This window comes from Protopterus annectens, chromosome 2.part0 (assembly GCF_019279795.1).
Source record: "Protopterus annectens isolate FY-2018-M chromosome 2.part0, PAN1.0, whole genome shotgun sequence".
Taxonomy (NCBI): Eukaryota; Metazoa; Chordata; order Ceratodontiformes; family Protopteridae; genus Protopterus; species Protopterus annectens.
The window spans coordinates 632,692,856-632,720,716 of NC_056728.1; the positions used below are offsets into that span (position 1 = coordinate 632,692,856).

General features: G+C 35.1%; 1 protein-coding gene across 3 annotated transcripts in view; it reads left to right on the forward strand.

Annotated features, from left to right (window-relative positions):
- Positions 1-27,861, forward strand: part of TMOD1 (tropomodulin 1) — a 971,337-nt gene that overhangs the window by 479,279 nt on the left and 464,197 nt on the right. For all 3 annotated transcript variants that reach the window (XM_044060997.1, XM_044060995.1, XM_044060998.1), the window contains one exon: positions 5,582-5,756. In XM_044060997.1, the coding sequence (XP_043916932.1) occupies positions 5,637-5,756 (120 nt within the window). In that variant the 5' untranslated portion in view covers positions 5,582-5,636. The remainder of the gene's footprint in view (positions 1-5,581; positions 5,757-27,861) is intronic.

Genomic DNA, 27,861 nt, shown 5'->3' on the forward strand with positions numbered 1-27,861 from the left:
TTACCCAATAAAGGGGTATAAAAACCATTCAACCTCTTTGTCTGAACTTCAGAAAAAATTCCTGTTAAAAAATCTTGTGGGTAACCCCTCTTTAAAAACATGTCCAATAATTTACAATATTCATCAAAGAATTGCTGTTCATTACTAACCATTCTGGCTAGTCAGACACATTGGCCCTTGACAATAGCCTTCTTTTGATGAATGGGATGCCAACTTTGAAAATGGAGACACAAATTTGAATGAGTAGGCTTCCTAAATAAGGTAGACTCAAACCTGTGTAGTAAAGTATTTTTGACCAAGGTGATGTCAAGGAAGTTAATTTGTACATTATCACATGACATAGCGAACTGTAAAAATTCTGTAGAATTATTAATAAATTCAAAGAATTCCTCTAGTCTTTCCATACTGTCATGCCAAAAAAATAATAATGTCATCAATAAAGCGCCTATAAAGGCACCAACTATCCTTGTATTCAGAAATAAAAACAGTATTAATTTCCCAGAATGCCATTACGACATTGGCAAAAACAGATGCACAAGCAGAACCCATGGCAACTCCATGAGTTTGCTTGAATAAATGGCTCTCAAAACGAATGAAATTGTTTTGTAAAACAATTTCCATAAGGCTACTCAATAAGACACTTTTCTCATGACCCAAACCAGAATGAAGGGCTAAAAATTGAAAAAAAACAGTCAATACCAATGTCATGGGGAATACTGGAATACAAGTCCTTGACATCAATACATACAAAAATGATATCATCCCTATACAAAGTGTCATTGACAACAGAAAGAAAATCCCATGAATCTTAAAGTAAAAAAGAATAGTTTTTAAACACATCTTTTGTCTCCTGGTCAATGTATTTGACAATAAAAAAAGGTCTTAGAACTTTTAGCATCAACAATTTGCCTCAATGGGGGGTCCTCAAGACATTTATGGACCTTGGGAAGTCCAAATATTGTGGGTGTAATAGGAAATTGAACTTTGATATTTGGTGTCTTTATAGGCGCTTTATTGATGACATTATTATTTTTTGGCATGACAGTATGGAAAGACTAGAGGAATTCTTTGAATGTATTAATAATTTGACAGAATTTTTACAGTTCACTATGTCATGTGATAATGTACAAATTAACTTCCTTGATGTCACCTTGGTCAAAAATATTTTACTACACAGGTTTGAGTCTACCTTATTTAGGAAGCCTACTTATTCAAATTCGTATCTCCATTTTCAAAGTTGGCATCCCATTCATCAAAAGAAGGCTATTGTCAAGGGCCAATGTGTCCGACTAGCCAGAATGGTTAGCAATGAACAGCAATTCTTTGATGAATGTAGCAAATTACTGGACATGTTTTTAAAGAGGGGTTACCCACAAGATTTTTTAACAGGAATTTTTTCTGAAGTTCAGACAAAGAGGTTGAATGGTTTTTATACCCCTTTATTGGGTAACCCCACAGTCCAAAATTTTAATTTGGGATGTGATTCTTCTAGGACTTTATATAGTAAGGCACTCATTTTGCCTTTTAATTTACAATTTATGGAAATGAATCACATTGTCAGAACGTTTTGGGGAATTTTCAAATGCGACCATGACATTTTTAACAAACTGGGTGAACAACCTGCTATAGTGTATCGAAAAGGTATGTGTTTGAAAAACCTTATTGAAAGGCCTTTGTCATCATTACCCACTGGCAGAATGTCCAAATGTGGACGTTGCTCACAGTGTAGATTTATTCTTGAAGGTACTGATTGTTTTGTATATGGTTTTGGGCAAATTAAACACAGAAGGAGATTCAATTGTAACAGTAAAGGTATTGTTTATGTTGCTCTATGCCAATGTTGTAATTGTTTTTATGTTGGCAAAACTATTAGGCAATTTAGATACAGGATCTATCAACATAATTATGACATCTCTAAAAAGGATGAACGTAATGCACTTTACAGGCACATAAAAAATGTTCTACTCATACTTTTAAATTTTCTGTCATTGACAATGTAGTTGTAGATCCCAGAGGGGGTCCTCGTGATATTTTTCTTGAATTTTTGGAACTCAGATGGCAGTTAAAATGTAATGCTTCTTGTTTTCTTAGGCTTAATGATGTTATTTCCATTGCCAGTTTATTGAAACTCAAATCTATGTTGTTGTTGTTGTGTCTTTCGGCTTTTCCCGGTTAGGGGTAGCCACAGCAGAACTCCTGTCCACTAATGATTGTCAGTAGATTTTTACGTGCCAAGTTGCCAGCTCTGACGCACAACCTTCAGCGAAGGTACGCCCATTCACGCATGTCTCCACACAGAAGACGCTTTACTGAGAATCGAACAGGACAACGTCTTACTGTGTATGCTATCTAAATTTATATATGCTATTCAGTCTGTCCCCTTTTTATATGTGTTCCTCATCATTTTAAGGTTTTATGCATTATATGTATTGTGATTATTAGTTATACATTAATCTGTACATATATACATTTATTTTTTAATACATACATTTTGCACATTTTTACATCTTTCACTTTAACTGACCAATTGGTCAATTAATTTACGTGACGTTTTTGGATTCATGGGTATTTATGCTGACTGTTTGATTGATTTTTTATTGTTCTGATGAAGTCCTGCTATATTAGCGGATGAAAGCACTCAACGATTAAATTGCTTGGTTCATCGCTGTTGTTGTCTTTTTCAACATACCCTGGTTTAATCAAAACTAAGAAACCAGCTAGAAGAAATTCACTTACACTGTTTTTTACCTTCATTATTTTTTTTTTTGCAAGTCTATGTCCCCACTGTCTATGACCATCAGATCCTGTCTCAGTCATTTAACCCATTTGATAATGTCACTGGGTGGGAGCTGTCAGTGAGGGGTCATCATCCAGGTAACCATCATGGGTGATTTTCAACATTTTTGGATTTTCTGTCTATCATTATTTTAAAATGCAACTTGCAAGAGATAGGTAGGGGAGTGTAATGAGCTGTCCACAGAGGCCATTCCCCTTACATCTGCAAGAAGTGGTTTTTCTTCAAGCAACCCTGTCTTTCAGCATGCAGCATAGGCAGTGGCCCTCTGGACTTTGCAGGTATACTGCACCACATTGTGTGGTTCAGAATGGGTGAAAACTCTTACCCCCTAGATGAGGTTGGCTGTCTATGCCTTTTCACTCCATCCCTTCCCTGCCTGGCTCGTCTGTTCCTGTCAGAGTTCCATCTCTCTGTGCATGTAGGTAGGCTTCACTCAGATTTTTTGGAAGCTGAAAAGTATTCCTTTTATTGCCTTCTTGTATCTTTTTGCCTGCTATCCTATATTTAACACCTTCTGTGCCCCCATGTGCTTTGCATCTGTTGCCCAAAACAGCTTACAACTGCTGCTGCTGTAAAGTTTTCAACCTCAGCCTGAAGTCACTGAAGTAGTGCAGCCTTCACTGGTTGCCTAGCAGTTTCCCCTAAAGGACAATAGACACTTATAGCCTCTGGTGCAATAGATGGCCTTATAATTTGTCTCATCATTCGCATATTGTAGTAGCATTGTGTTACACAAGCAATTCAGTCTGTTACTTTGAGCATATAGTGTTTTGTAGGGAACAATGTCCTTTCTTCTACCCTTATTTTATTTTTTTTATATTGCTACAACATAAAACCTTTATAAATAAAGTTTAAATGAATAAGAAAGAAAGAAACAGGAAAGGAAACTGTGCATTGACTATGTGTGTGATCACTGATCACAGGATGCGACATCTTAGTACCTACATGGGAACATATACTTGTCAGTGAGTTTTGACTGTGCTTGTAAACCAGATTTAGTTGTGGACTGTGTGAGCCACAGTCTCTGTTGTCCTGTCGGTGTTGCTGATTGGCTGCCATCTGCTGGACTTTAGCTGCTTAGCATTCATGTATGATGTTTTGCTATCCATTGCTAGTACATGGCAGTACGTGGAGTGAAATAGTCTAGCTCTGTAGTGGTTGTTAAGGTTTGAAGCCCCTCTGACCCCTGGCCATTGGATACATTTGACAGTATCCAGGACATAGTTACTGTGTCACATATTATGTGAGCAGCTGTACACTGCCAATATGTCTCATTTATTTAGTGTTGCCCTCTTGATTTATTCTTACTGCAGTGCCCTATCATACCGTTACAGTATCCCAAGACTAGTAGTTAGCACTTACCATATCAGTGGGGTACTGTTAAACTCTTGGATTGCATTTGTTCCACTTTAAACTTTTCAACAACTACATCTGTATGCTTTACTTCCTTCACATCATGAACAGCTCCTGTGTCACAGGATGCCAGTGACAAAACGTTCCACTGAAGCATGAGGCATCCACTTTATCCCTATTTATAGAATACCCCATTTCACCTTTCATACCCTGTTGTTACTGTTTTTTTTTAAAGACAACACCTGACAGTTGTGCATGAAATTCTGATAAGTGCTTCTTCCCTTGTCACCATTCCAGCAGAGGGCAGGCTATCATTCTCACTGTAATTACCAGCAGGATGGTTATACCACTCATGTTTGCCTCAAAGCTATTGTGTTAAGCAATTCTTTGTGGTCTCTGATTTATCTATGTGGTATTTTAAACAAGCAGCATGAAAAGCCGAAGTACATATTAAACTGTTACTACAAAATATTTGGTTTATGTATTGCATTCTAAAGTGCTTTGTTTAAAACAATTTAATAAATATTGACTTGAAATGAGCTGTTTCCAGTAATGTGTTGCTGCAGATACTGGTTGACAGTGTTTTGTTATTTATTTTGTATAGCTGCAGTCCTCAAGTACATGTTATTTATCCATTGTAGTTTGCAGAAATGGTATTCAGCTGCCTGATATGCTCATTTATTCTGTGTTTGTCCTACTTGTGTAGAATTTCCTTGCATGTGGTAGTTTGCACAAACAGCATATGTCCCACATCCATGCAGTATGTCAGGTTTTCCTAAAACCTTTGCCAGACCACTCTGAGTGAATAAAGCACCTGCCACATACATTCATTTATGACATCACATCTGTGCACTGCAGAGAGATGATTGCAGAACCTGTGTAATTGCTCTATGACACACTGATTGGACTAGCCCATCCCTATAATTGACTTCACAAGTTTTTGTTACTTGTATTTTGATCTGTAACTGTGCCTTCTTTGAACTTGTATTGTTTCTACTTCTTCCTCCCTCCCTCCTTAACTTGTTACCTTTTTGTCACATCTCTGCTTGTGACATGGATGTTTTGCACTCCACTAAGTCACCTTGCATACTGCGGTTTCCTATGCACTTACTGTTGCTTCTTACATTTTACCTTGTAATTTGGTTCTGCTAGGATGGCTGTAGGGAGGCTGGTGTTGTTTTAACACATAATCTGTTTAATCACATAATGAATTCTGGAAGTACGCATGTGCAGAGGGTCCATAATTTCAGGTTTATTTGTAAGAGACGTCTATTCTTGTAAACTTGTACTTACAGCCAGATGGGCAGTTTGACAGTGTATGAAATCAGTGTATTGCTCATTTTTCTTCTTAAGAACTGCACTGTTTCGAAGACTTTTGTGTCATTAGAACTAGCATAGATGAGTTTGTAACTATCATATGTGTTTTTACAGTTATACATACAGAGGCGTTTAACAAAGGGTAAGGAGGAAGGAGTGGACTGACAAAATGTCATATAGAAAAGAACTTGAAAAGTACAGAGACTTGGATGAGGATGAAATCCTTAATAAACTCTCAGAGGAGGAACTTCAAAAGCTGGAAAATGAACTGGAGGAGTTAGATCCTGATGTAAGTTACATTCTTTAAATGATAAGTGCATGACGTGATTGTAAGTTACAAGCGGATGCCCTTCATATCTAGTTATGTGCTAATATTTATATGATAACCATAATTGCATTATGGTATACAATGTGAAATGTGAGGTATTGGGAGCAAGACCACAGCGGTAAGCCATAGACTGTGACAAGGCATGTAGGGTTTTCTTTTTGCTTTGTGTGAAATTGCTCTTAAAACAAGAAGTATGTTTGGAAATAAGTCCCTGTTTTGTTTTTCATTTTTGTTTTGTTTTATTTTTTTTTAAGAACAGTAATTCATGAAACAATTAATCAAGAAAAAGTGCAAAAATATTGATGTGCTTTTTTTAGATTTCATGTTTAATTTTACGAATTCTGAGATTGTCTGGCATGTTACTGAAACCATATTTGCTACACAAAATCAAAGGCTGTTAATCTGTTGTCAGATATTACTGGCTTGTTTATCGACTTTTGGTTAGTTTCCCCAAATGGGCCTAGGTCATACTTGAAAATAGTCCACATACTGGTGCACTTATCCAGTTAACCAATATAAAACTAAATGCATAAATAAAGATGGCTTAATTGTAATAAGCTGTGCTGATTACTGACTGTTACTAATCAGATCCTAAGTGTAAAGCAAACAGCTAGTTTCTGTCATGACTACATTTGTATGATGAGTTTGAAGACCACCCGAGGCAGAATGTGTGCTGCATACATGTTCTCATGTATTTGTGGGTTCTTTAAAGCACGGCATTAATGTGTGATATTGCAGTTAAACAATGGATAAAATATTTATATCTGGAGAGATGTTAGGATTTAAATGCAGGTAAGGACTTAACTGTGTACCTTAGTATGTAAAAAGTACCAAATGCACACAAAATCACATGCATATATGTACACACACATCCAAAACACAAACACATTCACTTACAGAGATGCATACATACATTGGAAGTTATTACAATAAATCCAACACAGAATTTAAAATTGTCATGGACTGTTGTCAAAGCGAATAAATGCAGTGTTGAAAGTGCAAACTTGGAGGTATGCCAGAGCAAAACCTTTATAGTGCTCTCGGTGGAACTCACACAATCTGATATGCCTGTCAGCAAGGAACCTAGCATTGTTGTTTATGATATTGTTCTGGCTTCCTTGTTCTTTATGTTAAAAATAAAATGCATGATCATTCTTTTAGGGCTACTTAATAGCCAGTAGCAGTAGAATACTTTAGTTTTTTTAGTCCAGAAGACAAAAGTTTTTTTTTACTTCAATTAAACCACCTCCAAAGCAAACACACAAAATCACACAGTCAGGCTCACCACTTGCCTTTATTTTTGTAGGATAGCTCTGATATAGGCAGTCCTATCTTGTGTGTGGAGGGACAGCATGAAAAAAACCCAAAAAACAACATAATTTTATTCCTCTACATATGGAAGAAAAGTGATTTGCAGCAGTTGAAGTCCTTTGCTCACATCAGACAAGCTTACTTCACAATTGTTTGAGTATGGTAACTTTAGGAGGCAGATGCCCACATGCTTTTGTTTGTTTCCCATAGTAATAAGATAGTACTGCTTAAAAAGTAATATTTAGTTGGTGATCCAGTACTTCAACCTGTTGGTGAAAGAGTGACATAGGTTTTTATATTACTTATCAGTGATTACTTTCCCCAAATTGCAGTGACCTCTGAATGAGAATAACTTAGGAAGTAAGGGGGATGGAGTCCCACACATGGGGAATGCAGAGGGGTTCCCCCACACGATTTTTAATATTTTAAACATTGCATTATTCAGTTGTTATTTGATTTGCTTGAGTGCATGTCTTATGAATGTGTGTTTACTTGAACTGTCACTTATGAGCACTTTTTGCCAGGTGTCCTCATGTAGTACATCTCCTGTTTGTGTGTGTGCTGTAGGATTATGAACATTAATGCTGCCTATTACACAGCCTGTAGTCTTAAGTGGAAATCACTGTCTCAACATTTCATATGTGGCTCTTTCCTTCAAAGGTGAGAACATACTTTTAGTCACTCCATCTTTCTAGTTAACTGTCTGGTGTTTAGGGCACTAGTTAAAATGGGCCACGAATAGAACAGATGGACACTTTGACTCTTATATGCCTGATCTGCAGTGTTAGCACTATTGTTAGAATACTGCATCTAAACCCAGTACTGGTAAGGCCTAGTTTGGTGCCAGTTTATTATAAGAATATGATACGGGATAATTTTAATTTGTTAACAAGTTTCATGTGTGAGGTCTAACATTAACTTGTATGTAGATTCATAGGTATTTACTACACATTTAGTCCAGGATACAACTAAGGATCATAGCCAAATTCTCAATTACCGGAAATACTGTCTGGTTAAATTACTTATTCAGGGTCACACACTAGGCAAATGAAGGTGGAAAGATTCAAGCCCTGTTTTACTTGAACAGGAAATAGCTTATTAATACATCAAAGCTTTAGTCCCCTTTGCCAACTGCTAGACAAACCTGGAGTGGGAATAGAACCCACATCCTAGCTGTTGAGCCACTGACACCACCATGTATCTTATGCTGTCTTTATCTTAGCCATACATATAGCCAAATGATTTCAATATGTTAAATGAGCTAGCTGGTAGCTTTTTATTTCTATGAAACATGGGTCCCTTTCCATCTAAATTATATAACTTACTCCAAGCTTGAGTGACGTCAGGAGTGTATCATATTAAGTAAAGAAGTACAGGGAGCTTTGAGATTGGTCTGGGATACTTGCCCTCACTCAGGGCCATATATTTTTTTTTTAATCTGTTCATATGAAAGGCTATGTTAGTAGAGTGTTTCAGTTACATCAAACATGTACCATCTGCCCCCAACTCTACTCAGACTGACTCATGTGAAAATGTTCACTTTATCTTAGAAACTGATATAAAACATTTATTTTTTTATCTGAATCCAAGATGTTGAATGTTACAAAAGCACTTCTAGAAAGAGCTGCATTATGCTTTTTCCACCATTTTTGAAATTGATGTTTCTTTTTTCAGTTTGAGATACAGTTAAAGAAGAATCTGTGTTGAATGTTATAGAACCAGATCGCCTTCTTAAAGGTAGTCTCAGTCAGCAGATAGTACTGTTGTGGATTACATCTAACATTTCAATATCACAGTAATTGATAAACAACTTGTTGAAAAACTTTGAGAAAACTCAAATTGTGGACTAGTGTGCTAATCAAAAGACAAACCAACCCAGAATTTATGGATATGCATATATTGACATACTTCCATACACTTAATACATGCATACAACCCAAATTTTGCAAACAGACACTACATATGGGGGTATCCCTCCATACTCCTATGTGCAGGCAGGCCTCCTGTACCCCAAAGCTGGTATAACCAACTCTGAGATCACACTTAACTTGGTATAAGTATCACTTGTAATACAAAGTCACACAAACGCCTGCTTCATACACTACCCATCTTCTCACCTGCACTAAACACATCTAACGTGATTTTACCAAAGTATTCTGTAGACCATTTAGTCTGATATATAAAACCCAAACAACGTCACTCTTTTTATCACTTACTTCAGGCTTTACCTGTACATGCATACGTAATACTTTTGACCACATAACTTAACAAACATATGTCACACCACATCGCAGTTTTGACATCTCACTCAAAACAATACCAGTAGACACACTATGTGCTTTTGACCACTCAAATGACAAAATCTGAAACACAGCAAACATTAGATGATTCATTGCAAACCCTACCTGCAGAATACTTGCCACACAATCCCAGAGCTGCATGCATATCTAAAAGTCTCAAAAACATGCTCCTACACACACACGCGCACAGACACACACACACACACACACACACACACACACACACACACACACACACACACACTCACAAACTAGGGTTGCCACCTTTTCAAATGCTCAAAGTGGGACACTTTTGGTACAAACGTCAGATTTTGCAGGTCGAAACATACCCACGGCCAGCACAAAGGACAGAACTTCACTTTTTTGCCTAAATAAAAACTTATTCTTGTAGCATTTTATTTGCTTATTCTCTTTCTTATAACATGTACATGCTTCATATACAGAATAACTGTTTTATGTAACTATTACATATAATATAGGAAATAATTTTGTCCTAAAATCTCAGGACATTTGCCATTTTTACAATTTTTTGCAGGACACAACTGCCCAAAGTGGGACAGGTGGTAACCCTAACACAAACACACAACCACACTGCTGTAGTAGGATTAGCATCCCTAGTAAGAAACACTTCTTATGTAATGGAGGAAAAAAACAGTTGTAATACAATGATACTGCATATGTGCACACACTCTCAATGAATAGCAGTATTTGTATATATTGACAAACATTTCACTTTGACAAAGTGGACTGAACAAGTGGGTCAATGATAAAATGACTTGAGATGATAAAGTAGGCACCCACGTTTTTATTTTCTAACCATAAGTGATGGTTTGAGAGTTTCTTTAAACATTCTCTGTAGTAATATATCCCCTCTGATTAGCACATGAACTAAGTGTGCATTGGGTTGTCTTCCACATAAAAAGTAAGGCATTTCTCTTCTTTATCATGTATTTCCAGCAACTGCAAAATGTATTCTAGCCATTATGTTAAGAACAGCTGCTTATACAATTTCAGGTTACTTTGTTCATGTTTTGAAAAGTAACAGAAATTTCTGATTCTGTCTTTTGCTATATGTCACTAGAAACGCTGACAAGCTTGTTTCAGTATTGACCACTTGTTAACAATATTGACCATGTATTAACAAGCCTGCTTAAAAAGTTTGGCATCCTGCTTGTGTGTTCTGCATGGGAGTCAGACATTAGGTCAAAGATTGAGTATACTGTCTAAAAATTCAGTCTTATTATCTTTAAAAGAAAGAACATAAAGCCATGAATCATTCAGCCTAAGTTAGCATTTGCATTCTTAAGAAGTATAGGTCTTGGCATTTTTAACTTGTAGCAACGCATACCGGAAGTGTGAGGGGCTATTTATATATATATATATATATATATATATATATATATATATATATATATATATATATATATATATATATATATATTGGGTCTATATTATAACCACGAAAGCCCGTTTCAGTGAATAAGTAAACGTCGACACATATTGCGCGAACCACGAATACACCAAACACCCTAAACCGCGAAATCCAAAATCTCGAACCGGCATAGTTGGCCAACCCCACCGCTCGCTACATACTACCCACCCAAACAAAATAAATAAACCACATACATACACTAACCAAAACCCTACTTCTAAACCTACACTAAACCTTGCATACATTACTATCTATGCACTTACCTTAACCCGCACCCTAACCGTAACTATCGCGCACTTACCTTACGGAGCTATACCGCAGAAGGGCCAACTATGCCGATTCAAGATTTTGAATTTCGCGGTTTTGAGCATTCGGTATATTTGCGGTTCGCTTAATATGTGTCGACGTTTACGTATTCACTTAAACGGGCTTTGGCGGTTATAATACAGACTCATATAATATATATATATATATATATATATATATATTTATACACACACACACACACACACACACACATATATATATATATATATATATATATAGTATTAATTTGTTTTTCAGGTAAACCCGCTATGCAAATGATCCCTTTCAGGGGTGACCCAGCACCACTGGATAGTTATGTGACTTGCGCAGTCTCACACTAGGAAAAGGGAAGCTAGAAATCAAGTCCAGGACAGTAGCATGAAACTTGTTAGCAGTTCATAGACTTAATCCTTTGCTCAAAAATGATAAAACAATAAAGACTTTGACTGAAGCCCTGGGATCAGAAGTACTGCACAAGCCTCGCTCAAAAAAAAATTTCTTCCATGTAGTTATTCAGTTTTGACAAGGTATGTACTGTTGTAGCTATTGGTTCAGATTCATGTTACAAGTTAATTACATACACCCAGGAGCCAGAAGGTGAGCAGCGACATGTTTTATTATTATGGAATAATTTCAAATGTCAGCCATTATCACATGACTTCCTACATGTATAGCTAGCCTTAAGGAATTTTTAAAGACACGCTATACTATACATTACAGTAACAACATTACTGGCTTGACATCATAGGAACAAGTCTAACTCCATTAAATATGGCATTACAGGGGCTCATACAAGTCCATTAACTATGTAGGTAAGGACTACTTCTAGTCAAAGCATCTTTTGAATTCATGAGTGGTTAATCTCATGCTCCCAGCCTTTTATTTGTCTTTATGTGTCTTTGTAGACTGGGAAGTCCATCATCAGGGCAAAAATGTTTTCAGCAAAGAGAAAGAAAACCCCAACAATATAATTTCAATATAAGTAAATGGATAAGCAAAACAAATTATGTAAAATTTATAGTGAACTACATAACAGCATCATTAAAGACTAGATGAGCAAAGGTTCCAAAGCATAACATAAAACTGAAATCACACAATTGCAAAAATCTTATAAAGTATATTATAGATAATGCAAGAATAGTAGAGCCAAATGACTGTGTTGTATGTACTTTTAAAATTGGAAAAACTAATTTTTATAATAAGAATTAATGATATTTGATTGAGAAATTGAAGAAACTAATGATATATTTGAGGAACTGATTAAATTAATACCGCTGTTGCTTCAGCAAAGTTTAACATTTTTATTAGTGTGTATGTTTCAACAGGAAATGCAACAGCTCTTGCAAAACTGGTGATGGTGATGTCATCATCAGTGACCTATTCAGTTTCTTGCAGGATCATCAACAACATTTCATATTTTCTGGAAATGGTTTCCAAACTGGTCCTTCCACTGATCGCTTCCCCAGTGTTTGGATAATGGTTCAATTGATGCTTTTCAGCCAACAGATTATGTCCTGGTGAATTAATGGACTTTTTAAGTGAAACTAGGAAAGAAACTAACTTATAAATAAAATCTAGTTGATGTGGGTGTCAAGTCTCCAAAACTGCCATACAGATTTGTCCCCTATATTCAGTTCTTACATAATATAACTTATACTGAGGTTGTGCAACCTACAGGCAGGTTATAAACTTTTGATAAAATGTTACATACTTAAACATACAGCAACTCTTTCTGAACCTCTCAGAACCATTTGACATGGTGGTACTGCTTTCTTTATGTCCCATAAGTGTGTGTGGGGCTGCGTGCGCGCACGTGTGTGTGTGTGTGTGTGTGTGTGTGTGTGTGTATATGTATTTGTGTGTTTATATAACTGTGTGCATACAAGTGTGTATTTGTCTCTGTATATGACTATGTGCCTGCATGTTTGTAGTTGTATGTGTGTGGGAGGGCTGTCTGCTGCATGCATGTGTGTGGCTGTATGCATATGTGGGGGTGGGTGTGTGTGCCTGTGTGCATGTATGCGTGTGTGTATGTGTGTGTGTGTGTGTGTGTGTGTGTGTGTGTGTGTGTGTGTGTGTGTGTGTGTGTGTGTGTCTGTTGCAGCTCAGTACTCTTTGTATAGCTTTGGAGTTGCCAGATGAGTGAATGAAGAAGCACTTATCCATTTACAGTACTGTTATATTTCTGATATTCTTATGTTTTTACCGATGAAAAACTTTATGTATATTGAAAACATATACTGATCATTGGCAAGACTTGCTTCATATGCTCCCATATATTGTCAAAGTACCAAGCCCTGCTTGAGGAATGATGTCATTTGTCTTAAGAAGAGACATTTTTTGGCCAAGTTTAATGTACTTTCTTCTTTATGGTGAGAATTAAACTATAACTACTAACACTTAAAGTAGCCATTTTCATAAAATAAATGTATATACATGTGTTTTTATGTGCGTATGTATATGTGTGTGTGTGTGTGTGTGTGTGTGTGTGTGTGTGTGTGTGTGTGTGTGAAAATATATATATATATATATATATATATATATAGTCTCACACACACACACACACACTTTTATCCCCGCCCTTGCTGACTCTAATGATCATGAGGCCACATCAGCTGCCTATTGCTGTCCATCCTTTCTCTTTAGAGAAACAAGCTCTTTATGTGTTTCACTAATCCCGCCTCCCATATGCAGATATAGTGATCCATATGGCTAGGACTGCCAGTAATTCTTCATGTTTACCGAGTATGAAGAGGTCTGCCCTGGTGAATTCTTGTTTGTCAGCTGGTGCATTTTCCTTGGGCACCTTCAGGATTCACTGTAGCAATGGAAGCATCCAGTCCCCCCACCCTTGGTGTAGTATGCCAGCTAACAGCAGCCCACTCTTTTCCAGTACCAATTAACCTGGCACCTGAGGTGCTTCCTGCAATCAAGTCATTGATTGTGCAGGTAAACCCTCCGCCCTTCTATCACCTGGCCATTAAATACATAAACATTCTAAGAATGTTAAAGGTGGTACCAAGGTAAGGAATGAGGTAGGTAACAGAGTATCTTTTTACAAACTGGTAAAATGCAAGTGAAAATACTGCAATTGTAAAACTGTAGTAAGAATACATTAATGACAGCAAAGGTTAGAAAAGTAAGTGCTATTTAGATACCATTTTTATGTATTGCAGGCTGGTAAGAATGAGCTCTGTTCCCATTTGACAACATTGTGGTAGATGCTAAGTCAAATTAATGGTCTAAAATGCATTAGCATTGCACATTTTGTAGACCTGGGCCATTTCAAGCATTTGCAAATGCGTGTAATATTTTTAAACTCTAATAAAGAAAACTGTACCTCTTCTGATCTATATACCACTCAGTAGCTTCCACTTGGGATAACACTGTACTGTGTTTTCAACCCATGCTTGTGAAACTGGAGGGGGGGGGACTATAGATCCACAGTGTGCCCTGTTCACAAGATCATTGTGGTATCTTTAAATAACAACTTTAATTAGTATTTCATTTCTGTTACTCCAATGTTGCACATAAAAGGAACCCAAAATGAACTTGCTTACTTCAGCATGAGTGCTGAAAGAAATGGAGCCTCTACAGGCTGCCTCACAATTGCAGCAGAGACTTCGTCCCAGTAAACCTCTCAACTGTCCAGATTTTCTTAGAATGTCCAGATATGTGTCTCATATGTTTGGTCTGTTACTGATAAAATTTGTGGTTTCTGGCGAATCATTAAGAATTGAAGTCACTAAATAATTACAGACATTTGAGTTTCAGACTTGATATCCTTCAGAAATGCATGCTAACAGAATATATTTTATTTTGTCAGCTTTCTAAATTTATAAGAGCTGTATTTAAAATTTGTATTGCTGGACCTTTGTCCCAATATTATTCAGGCTATATCCAGATTTCTTGTGTTAAGTGGTTGGGGATATGTTCCCAGATCATGCAGCATTGTCCACACTAGATGGATGGGAATTGTAACATTTATTACTGTTGCTTATTAAGAAAATGGACTATATTTATAGTTTAGCACTATCCTGCCAAATACTTGCATTTTCAAACTATCTGTGTAAACATCCAGTCATATTACAGATTTTACCACACACATAGTGGAGTGGTATGATCTTGTATGCTGTTTCCAGTTGATGGCTCAGCTTCTTGTGCTGGACTTGTAAGTTGTAGATTAACTAGACATCTGTTTTCTTCCTCTCCTATCAGGGAAAAGGTTATAGTTTATACAAGAATACTGCTACTGCTTGAAACATTAACTCCACATAGAAAGAAATCTCTGTTTTGTGACTTTGCAGCCATTTACAAACAGAAAGATATATAACTTCTGAAAGTCATAAGTGGAATGTTTTCTGTATGAATACAGGTTGTGTCCCTGTGCTTAGCAGTCGTGTAATTATAATGTATAGTGTCTTCCAAAATGCCACTGACTTTCATGCAGCTCTTAAAGGTCAGCACATATAGAGAAAAGAAAATTATACTACAATTTCCCAGTATGGTACAGATTGAATAAAGTATGGTTAAAATGGAAAACTACACTGCACCTTTTCTCAAAATTCTCATGTCATTTTTGCACACTGTTTTGCTTCTTGCAGCTGACCATCAAATCCTATATGCAAATTATATCTTAAGAATATGATACCAAAACCCTACTCTACTGTTAATTTAATACTGATTAAAAAAGTTCTGTGAGATATCATATAACATCAACTGCACTCTTGCTAAAAATTCACCCTGCATTGCATTAAAAAGCCTTTGGCAGTTTAGAAAATATGCACATAATTTCTAAGAATTAGCAACTGTGTGTGCAAGTTATTAACAGTAAACTCTGAATTGTCCTTTCAATTCATAGAAAAATTTAAAGGAAATTCCAGTTTCCCTACACACAAACATCAGCCCCTCCACAAAACTTAAATCAAGGCGTAATCACCAAAGGGTGTAAATCATTTATACTTTTGTGCAATGACGACTTGTGGGTAGGTTTTCTAGGAATTTGTGATGCAAGCATTTAGATAATGTTATTTACTTCATTTATGCAGGATTATTGTTATTATTGAAGTACATTCACTTCAGTCCTGAAGTCCAAATCACTGACACTAATATAACCTACCCCATGACCTTGGAGTTAATTATACTATTTAAGAATGTGCAGGAGTACAAACCCTGGAATAGGAGGTGGAAATATCTTTATTCCATATGCAAAAAAAATGATGTCAGCTTGCCCGTTTGTATTTCTGGGATTGATTTAATGGGCTAGTAATTTGACATCAGTGATATGGTGTGTGTCTGTTTTGAAAGATTCATAGAGAAGCCCCAACAGACATCCTGAGACTTCTAAATGTAGGCCTGGTCCCTAAAAAACCAGTGGGCACTAGTGCAGTTAACACCTAAGGAAAAACAAGGAGTAATGATGAAGCAACTTAGACAACGTGCACTTGGCTCTCTGTTTACTTGTATTACTCTTACCATTATCTTATAGCACATACACTTGAGACAGTGGCCTCATCTCCATCCCAGCCAAGTCCAGTTGTCAGCTGAGATGATTTCATAACACAGCTATGATGCATGATCAGGGTAGAAAGTAAATGGAAACTGCAACTGTGCATTCAGAAGGAGGAGGGAGAGATGACTAGCACAGAAAGGTGCATTAGTGGGCAACTTGAAATGCAAGTCAAATGACTGTGACATTGATGGTGGCTTCCTTACAAGTCATCAGCTTCTTATTTGATGACCACTAACACTCCAGTGCCATTTTTCTAATGTATTGTTTCCCCAACTATGTTTGTTGTTAAAATAATGGAATGGCCAGACTTCTGGTTCATGTGAATACTCTGCTCAACCTAATAGAGTGCCTCCTGCTTCCTCACAGTAGTGCAACTGTTGGGTTAAAGTTCCTCAGATCCCCCTGAAAAAGACAATTATATTAGGTTTTATTTAGAGAGATGGAACTTGATCATTTAACATAGGCCAGTTTACTTTTTGGGCATTCCCTCTCAGTGTTACATAATACTTCCAGAGCTGAAACATTTATTCAAGTATGGCAGACATATTTCTTGTGTTTATGAAGCTGTGGCGACATTATGGGAACTTGTGGCTTAAGGTTTGTTTACAAGCTGCCGGACACTGGTCTGACCATTTTACGTCAGTTGTAATTTAACAACAACCCCATGCTCTAATCTAATATATATATATATATATATATATATATATATATATATATATATATATATGCATGTGCAACACAAATAAAATTATTTAAATTGTCATAAGCACCATAGAACAGAGATGAGAACTAGGAACTATCAGGAATGCAAGATGGGACTATGGGAGGTGTTAATGTAACCAATAACTTTCACTCAACAAAGCTCAGCAGAGAATAATAATCTCCTTTAGAAAGAGAAATACGTACGTTGGAGACTAGGAAATCAAGGTCCTGTCTCCTCAAATAGAATCATAACTTTTTATACTTTCTTTGATTAAAAGCAACACTATTGTAACAATCTTGGAACATCCACTGACCAATTAAAAATGAACATTGCAGCATTAGTTTTGTTAACTAAGATCTCCTGACTCCTTTTTTATAACTTTCCATATAAGGCATGAGTTCTGAATTCCATAGTCAAACTTTCTATGAAGAATAGAAATTTCTACATTTCTGCCATGCTGGCAGTTTCTTTTTTTTTCCAAAAACATTTTTATTAAATTTTGTTAATAAACATGAACATAAAGTATTAAAAATAAATAATATAAAACATAATAACTATTTACACTATATACAAACATCCATGATAAACATTTGTTTTATCCAAGAAAGGTAATCAATATTTATCTAACAATCTCTCCAATTTTTGGCAAGCTAGTCTTTTGTATGTTACATTTGATGATCTCTGATAAATAGTTTGCATTTCTTTTTTACATACAGATTTTGCTATTGAAATAAACTCAGTAAACATAAGATCTTGCTTATTTTTCCAGTTCAGTGTAATTATTTTTCGAGCAATAGCTAGAATTAACCAAAGAACAGGTAACTGATGTCTAGGAATTACACTTGGGGTAGGGACAGTGAATAATATCAAAGAGCTAGTAATTTGACAGTTATCAGACCACAGGGCTTTTGCAAAATGTCTAAAATCACTCTAGTATTGTGTGAGAGTTCTACATTCGATGAACATATGAACCTAGTTGGCTTCAAAAATATCACCACACCTCCAGTATTTGCTTTCATTACTCTTAGTTATAAGGTCAATTCTGTGTGGAGTGTAAAAGCTTCTATGAATAAATCTCCAGGTATATAGTCTCCAATATAAAGATGATGAAGTGTTTTTTATTGAATTTAATAACTGTTTCTTATTATCATTAGATAAAGGTTCACCATTAATCTTTATGGAGTAATTCCAAAAAGCTTGGTCAAAAGTAATTAAGTCTTCTCGTAGGATTTTATATACAGGTGATATGCTTAATTTATGTTCAATGCTCATCGAACTACAATGCTTAATTTATGTTCAATGCTCATCGAACTACACCATATGAATAGTTATATCAATCTTGGTATAATATCAGTTTCCAGATTTATTGACACTCTCCCTTTATTTTCAACAAACTGTCTTAAAGATTGAATACAGAGCCAATTATCTTGACAGATATTATATCTTGCTAAGAGAAAGCTCATTGGTTGGATGTTCTTATTGTCTATAAACTGGTTCCAAAACTTTAGATTATTCTCTTTAAGATTCCACATCTTAATGATATTGACGGTATCTAAGCAATCTGGTGTATAAGCTATGGGAAATGTAATGAAAAAGGTGTTCTTTAGACTATAATTGTTCTTGATTATATTTTTGAAAATAAAAAAAAAATTGGTTTATACCATGTGAGAAGTGGCTAAATTTCTTATTATATAAACAATATTCACAGAGTATCCAAAATATTTTAATTCCAAAGGTTTCCTTAAACTGGGTTTCTGAGTTCTCAGAGGAAGTTATATGTATTTCATGTAGTTGTTTCCAGCTAGAGGTGTATATGGATGAAATCCAGTGTAGTATTATGTTAACAATAACAGATTTGGACTATAATTCTATGTTGGGAAAGCCAATCCCATTACTGTCCCAGGCTCTAACATGCCATTTATAGGCTATTCTTAGTTTATTTGGGAACCATAGAAAAGTTAGTAATAGGGAATCTATTTGTTTAAAGAATTTCTTAGGAGGAGGTAAAATCAATGATTGTATGTAAAATAAAATCTTGGGCAAAACAGTCATTTTTATTAATGAAAGTCTGCCTTCCATGGTGAAAAACATTTTGTTCCACTTTTTAGTCAAGTCACTGATTATAGCTGCCAGTTTAGTGAAGTTAAATTTAATAGTGTCATTCCACTTATTCTTAATACTTATTCCTAGATAATCTATCTTATCATTTTCCCAGTTAAATGTATTGTATTTTTGTAAATTGCTATTTATTTTCTTATTGTTTAAAAGTGTTTTGGTTTTATTTTGATTAAAATTTAGCCCTGAGATTTTTCCAAACAGAGTTATGGCATTCATGATATGTTGTAAAGAACCTTCTATCTCACTGGATGTTAGTAGAATATTGTCAGCAAAAAGCTGAACTTTTGGACAGTATCTCTCATTAACTTGAAATCCTTTGATATTTGGGTTATTTCTAATAAATGAAGCAAAAGGTTCCACTGATAAAGCGAAAAATAATGGGGATAGAGGGCAACCTTGTCTAGTTCCCTTATGAATTTTTACTGGGGATGATAGACATGAACCAATCTTAACAAATGCTTTAGAATCACTATAAATATTTAATAGTTTAGTGAAATCTGAAGTAAAGTTAAATTATTTAAATATTTTTTGTAAGTATGACCAACTAAGGGAATCAAACGCCTTATCAATATCCAGACTAATAATAGTTAATTGTTTGTTGGTTTTGTTTGCAATGTCTATTAGAGATAGTAGCTTAATAATATTGTTGTGTACTTTTCTATGTAAGATAAATCCAGTTTGATGAAAGTGTATTAGATTGGGTAATATGTTCTTTAGTCTTTTGGCCAGGATAGACATGAAAATGTTATAATCGATATTTAACAATGATATGTGTCTATAGGATGCACATAGTTGGGGGGTCCTTACCTTGTTTCAGAATGGGGGAAATTATTGAGTACTTCCACGAGGGAGGGAAAATTAAGTCTTGTTTAATCATGGAGAATGTGCTTAATAATAACTTTATTGTGTGCTCCAGAAGAATATTATATATTTCTGGGATTATCCCATCTAACCCTGGGGCTTTATTATCCTTCAGATTTTTAACTTGTTCTTTCACTTCTGCTAAGGTTATTTGTTTATTTAGGGTACTATTTTGTTGTTTTGATAGTTTAGTCTTGATATTTTCGTGTAGAAATGTATCTATTACATCGTCTGAATCTAGTGGTAATTGCATGTCATTGATTAACCGATAATGATTTCTAAAGACTTCTAATATATCTCCTAAATCAGTTGTTCTTTTTACTGTGTTATTATTCTTGTATTTAATTTCATTAATGTGATTTTGTTTATTAATTTGTTTGGATCTGATAGCTAGTTTACGTAAATGTCTGGGGTTTACTGAATAGGAATGTAGTTTAATCTTTTCTAAGCTTATAGCAACCTTATGATTCAATATTTCTAAATATTTGTGGTTTAGCTTAGAAATTTCAGTAAGTACTGCTTTACCACTTGATTTAAAATTTTGTTTCATCTTATCTATTTTGGCTTGTAAATCAGAAAGTTCCTTGTCCCACTCCTTTCTCCTTTGAAAATACCAAGCTTTAACTCCAGTAAAGATGTGAACTTTTAATGCATCCCAGAGTATGATATTTGTTACTTCACCATTATTGTTGTCTTCCATAAATGCATTTATTTCTTTTAATAACCACTCCTTAAAACCTTTTAACTTAGTAACATAGGCTGGGGTTCTTTGAGAAATTATCATATCATCTTTTTCCACAGTCAAGCTGAACAAAAAGGCATTGTGGTCAGAGAGTGGACATGACTGTATTGCAACATCACTTATTTTAGAGTAAAGAGTGTTAGACACAAAGATTTTATCAATATTAGTTTGTGTGCCGAATCGGAAAGAATAATGAGTGTATTGAAGTGAATTTTGAACTCTTAAATTATGTATGTCTCTAAAATTCATTGGGGCTGTAAAACTGTTTACCTTTTTACGTTGTGTCATTAGTTTAACCTTACTATTTTTAGAGGTGTCTTTATCTGATAACAAGCAATTCAAATCTCCCACCAGAATAATTTCTCCCTTTGCATGTAAAGTAATGAGAGCCAAGTATTTCTTCACATATTTAGTTCCTAGACCAGGAATCCAATATGAGCATTTCTTATTAACTTCTAGCACTACTAAGCTTAACATTCTGTTTTTATCTGAAAAAGTGTTTAAAATTTTAAGTAGTGTATAAGTATTATTCCATAGTATTATTATTCCATAGTATAAGAGTACCTCTCCTTTTGGCTCTAAAGCAGGAATCCGTGAGAACTGTAAAACCATTAAATGATAATTTTTGCAAATCCTTCTCCAGTAAGTGGGTTTCCTGCAAGAAGATTATTTGAGCTCTGTGCATTTTAATGAATTTAATTAAACCGGCTGTTTTGACATTGTTATTTAAGCCATTAATATTTAATGATAAGCATTTATATATCATTTGTTAAAGTTATATTTAGAGCATCAATAATACCTTCAGAGTATAATGACTTGAAGTAATTCATGAAGTTATATACCATGGATGAGTCAAAAATCTTTAGAAACAAATACTGAAACCAATAACTAAGAAAACATACATGGAACCTAAAGTTACAGGTTTAGTTAATAAATTAACTAAACCACCCTTTAACACCATCTCACACACCAAAAACATACATAAATAGCTTCTGATTTAAATGTAGTATACACAAACAGTAAAGCATTTCTAAGGTAACTCAAACAAATATGAACATAAAAAGTCCATCAGGCAATACTGGAAAATAAGGAGTCAGTTTCACCAATTAACCTAGTTGCTTTATCGGCATAAGCTTCTAATACCTATATATTTTATACCTGTATTACAGTCTCTTATGTTTATAACTATAGCAATACAGTAGTTATACCAGTTTACTTATTTATCCTTCCCCTCTTCCCTTTTTATACCTTTATATGTTCACGTAGACTGGTAGTCATGAATGGAAAGAAGAAAGGGTGGAAGAAGAAAAAAAAGGGGGGGGGGTCTGGACCATATGTTGGTCTATTAATACTAATTGAACAGAATAGAGTGACCTAGAACATTTTAACAATCCATTCCTACAGTGCATGTGGTCATACAAAGATTTGAATCATAGTATCATAACTATCATTGCAGCTGAGTCTGATTATATTGCTTTAAATCTGCATCAGTGAGAATACCTAATATAGATTAAAGTTGCTTAAGCATGAGAGCAGCAGAAGGAAAAGGAGACTCAATCCTATATATATGTTTGCTTTCACAATATTAAAGAAATTAGTTGTTTAAGTAGTCAAATATTAATATATTATCATTTAGGGCATGCTATCAAAGCAAAGAATGGTATCCTGTCAGACTTCAGTGTTTCAAAGCAACAGACATACAGTAGCATTAAAATGCAATTTTCCTTACTAGACTAGTAAAATAATCGCTCCATTAAAGTCCTAGCTTCTTAAAAATACATATTTAAAGTGATTCCATACCTTTAGATGCATAAAAGATGAAAGAACAACCGAAAAAAAAAAACAGTTACTTTTTCTTCTAGTTTCATTTTCAGCTTTACTTCCTGGTTTCCGAATCTTGCATGAGTTCAAAGGTTGTGTGATGTCATCGCTCACTTCTTGCTTCCAGCTTTTCTGGCTTGCTGCTAGTGCTTTGTAGATGCGCGTGCATGTGAAGAAATAGTCACAGAGGCTTAGAAAAGGAATTTTTGGTGGGAATTTCAAACAACTAAGTTTTCTCTATTCTAAAGAAGCATAAAAAGTGCACGAGCAGCCGCCACAGTGAAAAAAAAACATGAACAGCCCTTCTCTAAAAATGTTGGGAAAGTAAATCAATAATTTACATCCCTTAAACTAAATTAGGTTAAGAATTAAAATTAGAACATTTAGTTAATGTAAAACACTGAATGTTGATATATTACAATAAGAAATGCAGATTTTAAGTAAAGACATATATATTAATCATGATATGAACATCTTTCAAAAATGTCAAGAGGAAACAAAACTATCTTAAGTAAAGCAACTCCTAAGGGCACTTTTGTTGTGGGGACTCCATACAGTGTAATCATAATAGACTAAACAGTAAACTCTAAATGAACACATGAATGCTTTACTTTGGAAATCATGAATTAATAGTAAGATAGTATGACTTTTGTATCCCAGATGAATATATAATAAAGTTAACTGCACCCCAGTTATAGTAAACATATGGTATGAAAGGAAAAAAAAAAATATATATATTATATATATATATATATATATATATATATACACACACACACACACACACACACACACACACACACACACACACACACACACACACACGTACACACACACACACACATACACACATACATACATATATATATATATACACACACACACACACACACACACACACACACACACACACACACACATGCATACATACATAGATATATGCCTATGCAAAATAAAGACCTTTGTTTTGTATATGTATTCCAATAAAATAGTATGTAAAATACAGACACTTTACCTTTGCTTTGTGTATATATTCCAATAAAATATTAAGAGTTCTGCAAGAAAATATTTAGTATTATTTGATAACAATCCTATTTGTTTTTTAATTTTTTATTTGCACTTTCTTTGACAGTCCAAGTGTTCTTAGTTGCATGTCTTTTCAGACTCTGTGTAGACCATTCCATGTCCTCTATATAAGTTATTATTCTTTTCTTGTGAATAAAGTCCAAAACCTCTGACAAAGAGCTAAAAATCTTCAAACCTTCTGGGAAAAATATTTTTATCCTGGAGGGAAAGAGAATTTGTTCTTTGATGTTAACTTTTTTAAGAGATTTTATCAAGGGAACACATTCTTTCCTTCTAGATATGACAGAAGAAGTATAGTCATTGACAAAATGAACGAGTTTGTCCTTTATGTTGATGGGAGAATTATTCCACACAGACTTCAGAACCAAATCCTTATCTTGGGAGGACAAAAATCGAACAATGATGGATCTGGGGTTAGGAGAAACTGTTTTTGAAGCAGGTTTTGCTAGAAACCGTTGAGCCCTCTCTATACCAAAGGAAAGGGCTTCAGGAATATTTAGTGCTGTTGGAAGCCAGTTATTAAGAAAGTGTATCATATCAGTTCCCTCTTCCTTTTCTGGTGCTCCATAGATTCTAATGTTGTTTCTCCGTGACCTACTTTCTAGCTCTTCCAGCTTTTCTGTTAGTTTTGTATTCTGCTTCAAAAGAAACTCATTTTGACTTTCACATTCCATCAGTCTGCCATCCATATCTGTTACAGATTCCTCAATAGAAGCAATTTGTTCAGAATGCTTTTTACCCATTTCACTAAGAATGTCCAGCTGCTTAATACAGTCTTGTTTAATAGCTTCTGTTTTATTCCCTAGTTTGTCCATTTTTATAGATAGTTCTTGAATAGTAGTTATTGTTTGCAGCTCCTTCTTTACCACACTGTCCTGATGAGAGTTCAAGTTACTCATACTTGGATTTCTTGAGGAAAAACTTCTTGACAGGAAAAAATAATAAAAACTTATGTTTTTACTAGTAATTTTTGAAAAATAATAAAGGACCTATATTCACAAATCCTCATATACTTTTGGATTAGTATTTCTAAAAATTAGATTACATTTCCTGTCAAAATAAAAATGTTATAAGCAGGGCTAATGTTCAGTGCTGTTAGTAGTCTGGCATCTTGGCCACGCCCCCTCCATGCTGGCAGTTTCTAATATTAGGCTGGAAGTACATCATCAAATACCCATGGAAAAACACTCAAAAATCCATCTCTTAATGAAAGCATATTAGAAATGATATACACGTACTATTTCTTTTCTCTTTTCACTGCACCATTTACAGAGTATTAAACACATTACACACTGCATTGGCAAGCTTATTGTGAGTAAAATAAACTATTCAGACCTCTCAACTGTAACTATTTTATTTTCAAGCCTGATTTACCCCATGCACAGGATGTCCCTGTTTTGGAGGTATGTCCCTATTTTCTTGATTTACCCCTTCACACAATTTTTTTCATCTTTCTCATCATATATGATTTATGAAGCTGTCCAGTGTACAAAAACACTACGTTACCAACATATTAGTGACAACAATAATTTAAAGAAAGATGACACACATCTTACATCTCCCTTTTTCTGATGCAAAAGTAAATGTCCTCATGTGGTAGGAATTTACAATACAATTCATTAACGTCTACAGATTTTACAGTGTCTCTTTGGTAATTTCCTTACATTTTTTCATCATTTTTGCCAGTCTATTTTTTAAACATGCGTTTCTATAGCAATAACCCACGCCTGGGTGTGGGTAATGTGGGATTTACCCACGGTTGGAGTGGTTTGGTCTCGAGGGCGAAACAAAGACAACCGTGGGTAAATCCCGCATTACCCACACCCAGGAGTGGGTTATTGCTATTATACTATGACATTATTTAAGAAAAAGAAATAATTACTTTTCTTAAATAATGGCATTGTATAATGCCTCTTTGCTGCCCTTCCGCAGCTGTCTGGTATCATGGCAGTTCTGATGTACTGCGCATGCCTACGCAGTACATCAGAGCTGTGGCCAAAAGCAACGGAGAAAGCAAGATCTCTGTTGCTTTTTGCTGTTTCACTATGTTAAATGGGTTTAACATAGCGAGACAGCTTTAAAATAAGCAACGGAGATGTCCGTTGCTTATTTTAAAGCTGTCTCGCTATGTTAAACCCATTTAACATAGCGAAACAGTAAAAAGTAATGGAGATCTTGCTTTCTGCATTGCTTTTTTTTTTTAAACCTGTCTCTCTATGTTAAATGGGTTTAACATAGCAAGACAGCTTTAAAATAAGCAACAGAGATCTCCGTTGCTTATTTTAAAGCTGTCTCGTTATGTTAAACCCATTTAACATAGCGAGACAGGTTTAAAAAAAAGCAACGGAGAAAGCAAGATCTCCGTTGCTTTTTTACACACTGTGTCACTATGTTAAAGGAGTTTAACATAGCGAGACAGCTTTAAAAAAAGCAACGGAGATCTCCGTTGCTTTTTTTAAACCTGTCTCACTATGTTAAACTCTTTTAACATAGCAAGACAGTGTTTTAAAAGAGACTTATACTAATGGAAAAAGTCTGGGCGACCGGACCTTTTTCCATTAGTATAAGTCGATTTACAACGTGCACGCTGGTGAATCAGCTGGCACGTTTTGGAATATTAATGGGGGTTCATGGTATAATAAGTAGTAACCCACATTTCTATTGTTAACAGAAAGAGTTATGCACTATTGGGTATTCAAATTTTATGCTAACTAGTTGCCTAGATTTTTAGCTGGATGCACCTTTTTTTCAATGGTCTTTGTTCCTGTTTCCACTGTCTGCAGGTTGAGAAGTATTAACTTATGGGAATTGCATTGAAGACTAAAGGGATAAATCGGAGCATACTTTACAAATGGTACAGAATTAAGATTAAAGAACTGCAGGAGGATGGAAGTTATCTACACAAAGAACATTTTAAAAAGGAACAGGATAGCAATTGCAAGGCATTGAGCTTTACTGTGTATGAGACAGAGTTGGTTGAAGGTAGTACTTAGCCCAGATAGCAGTATTAGGCCAAGCATTACACAAAGTAGTAGAGATAGCTTTAGAAACATATGGAATGGTTATGGAGGCAGCAAAAAAAATTAGTTAATCAAATGGTGCCAATGTTGTCTAATGGCTGTGTCTCAAAGACAAAAAAATACCTGGCTTCTGTCTTCCTGTCTCCAAGCAGTACAAAAGTCATACTTGGTGAATTTAGACAGCAGGAGTATTAGGTTTGCAGCCCTCATATGGGAAGTGTGTATTTTTTTTTTTTTAGTTTTTGTTGTTGTTATTGGTAGTGTACTGTGAATCTTTACTGGTTTTAGAGTAAATGTGTTTATTGATTCTGTGACTTGTACTTCAAATGACTGTCCCCAAGTCCTACAACTAGACTTCTTTTTCTTCTTCTTCTTTCGGCTTTTCCCGGTTAGGGGTCGCCAAGTTAAAATTATGTGGGTGCATGCAGTTATACAGGAGGGGTCTGCCTCAGAACCTCTGACATAACCTAGCCAATGCCTTTGTAGTGCACATACCAAATGTATTTATTTGCATGTTGCTGTTTAGCTGTTGTGCCTATTGATACTGTATGTGTTGACCCAGAGATGTTCTATCAATTGCAGATATCTTTACCAGTTAGTGATGTTTTAATGTTTTGCAATGTGTTTTAGTCATCTGCAAATGGCAGGACATTGATGGCTGATATACCACTTGATAAATTGAGTACATCTTACAAAAAGGGGAATATGTTTTCACATTTTCCCATACAAAGCCCAATGACAGGGAATTACTTATCTAGAAAGTCCTAAACGGGAGTGAAAGCCAATACAATTCAAAGCTTCAAGCTGGTCTTCAATTATTTTATATATTAATATTTGTCTTAAATAATATGTCA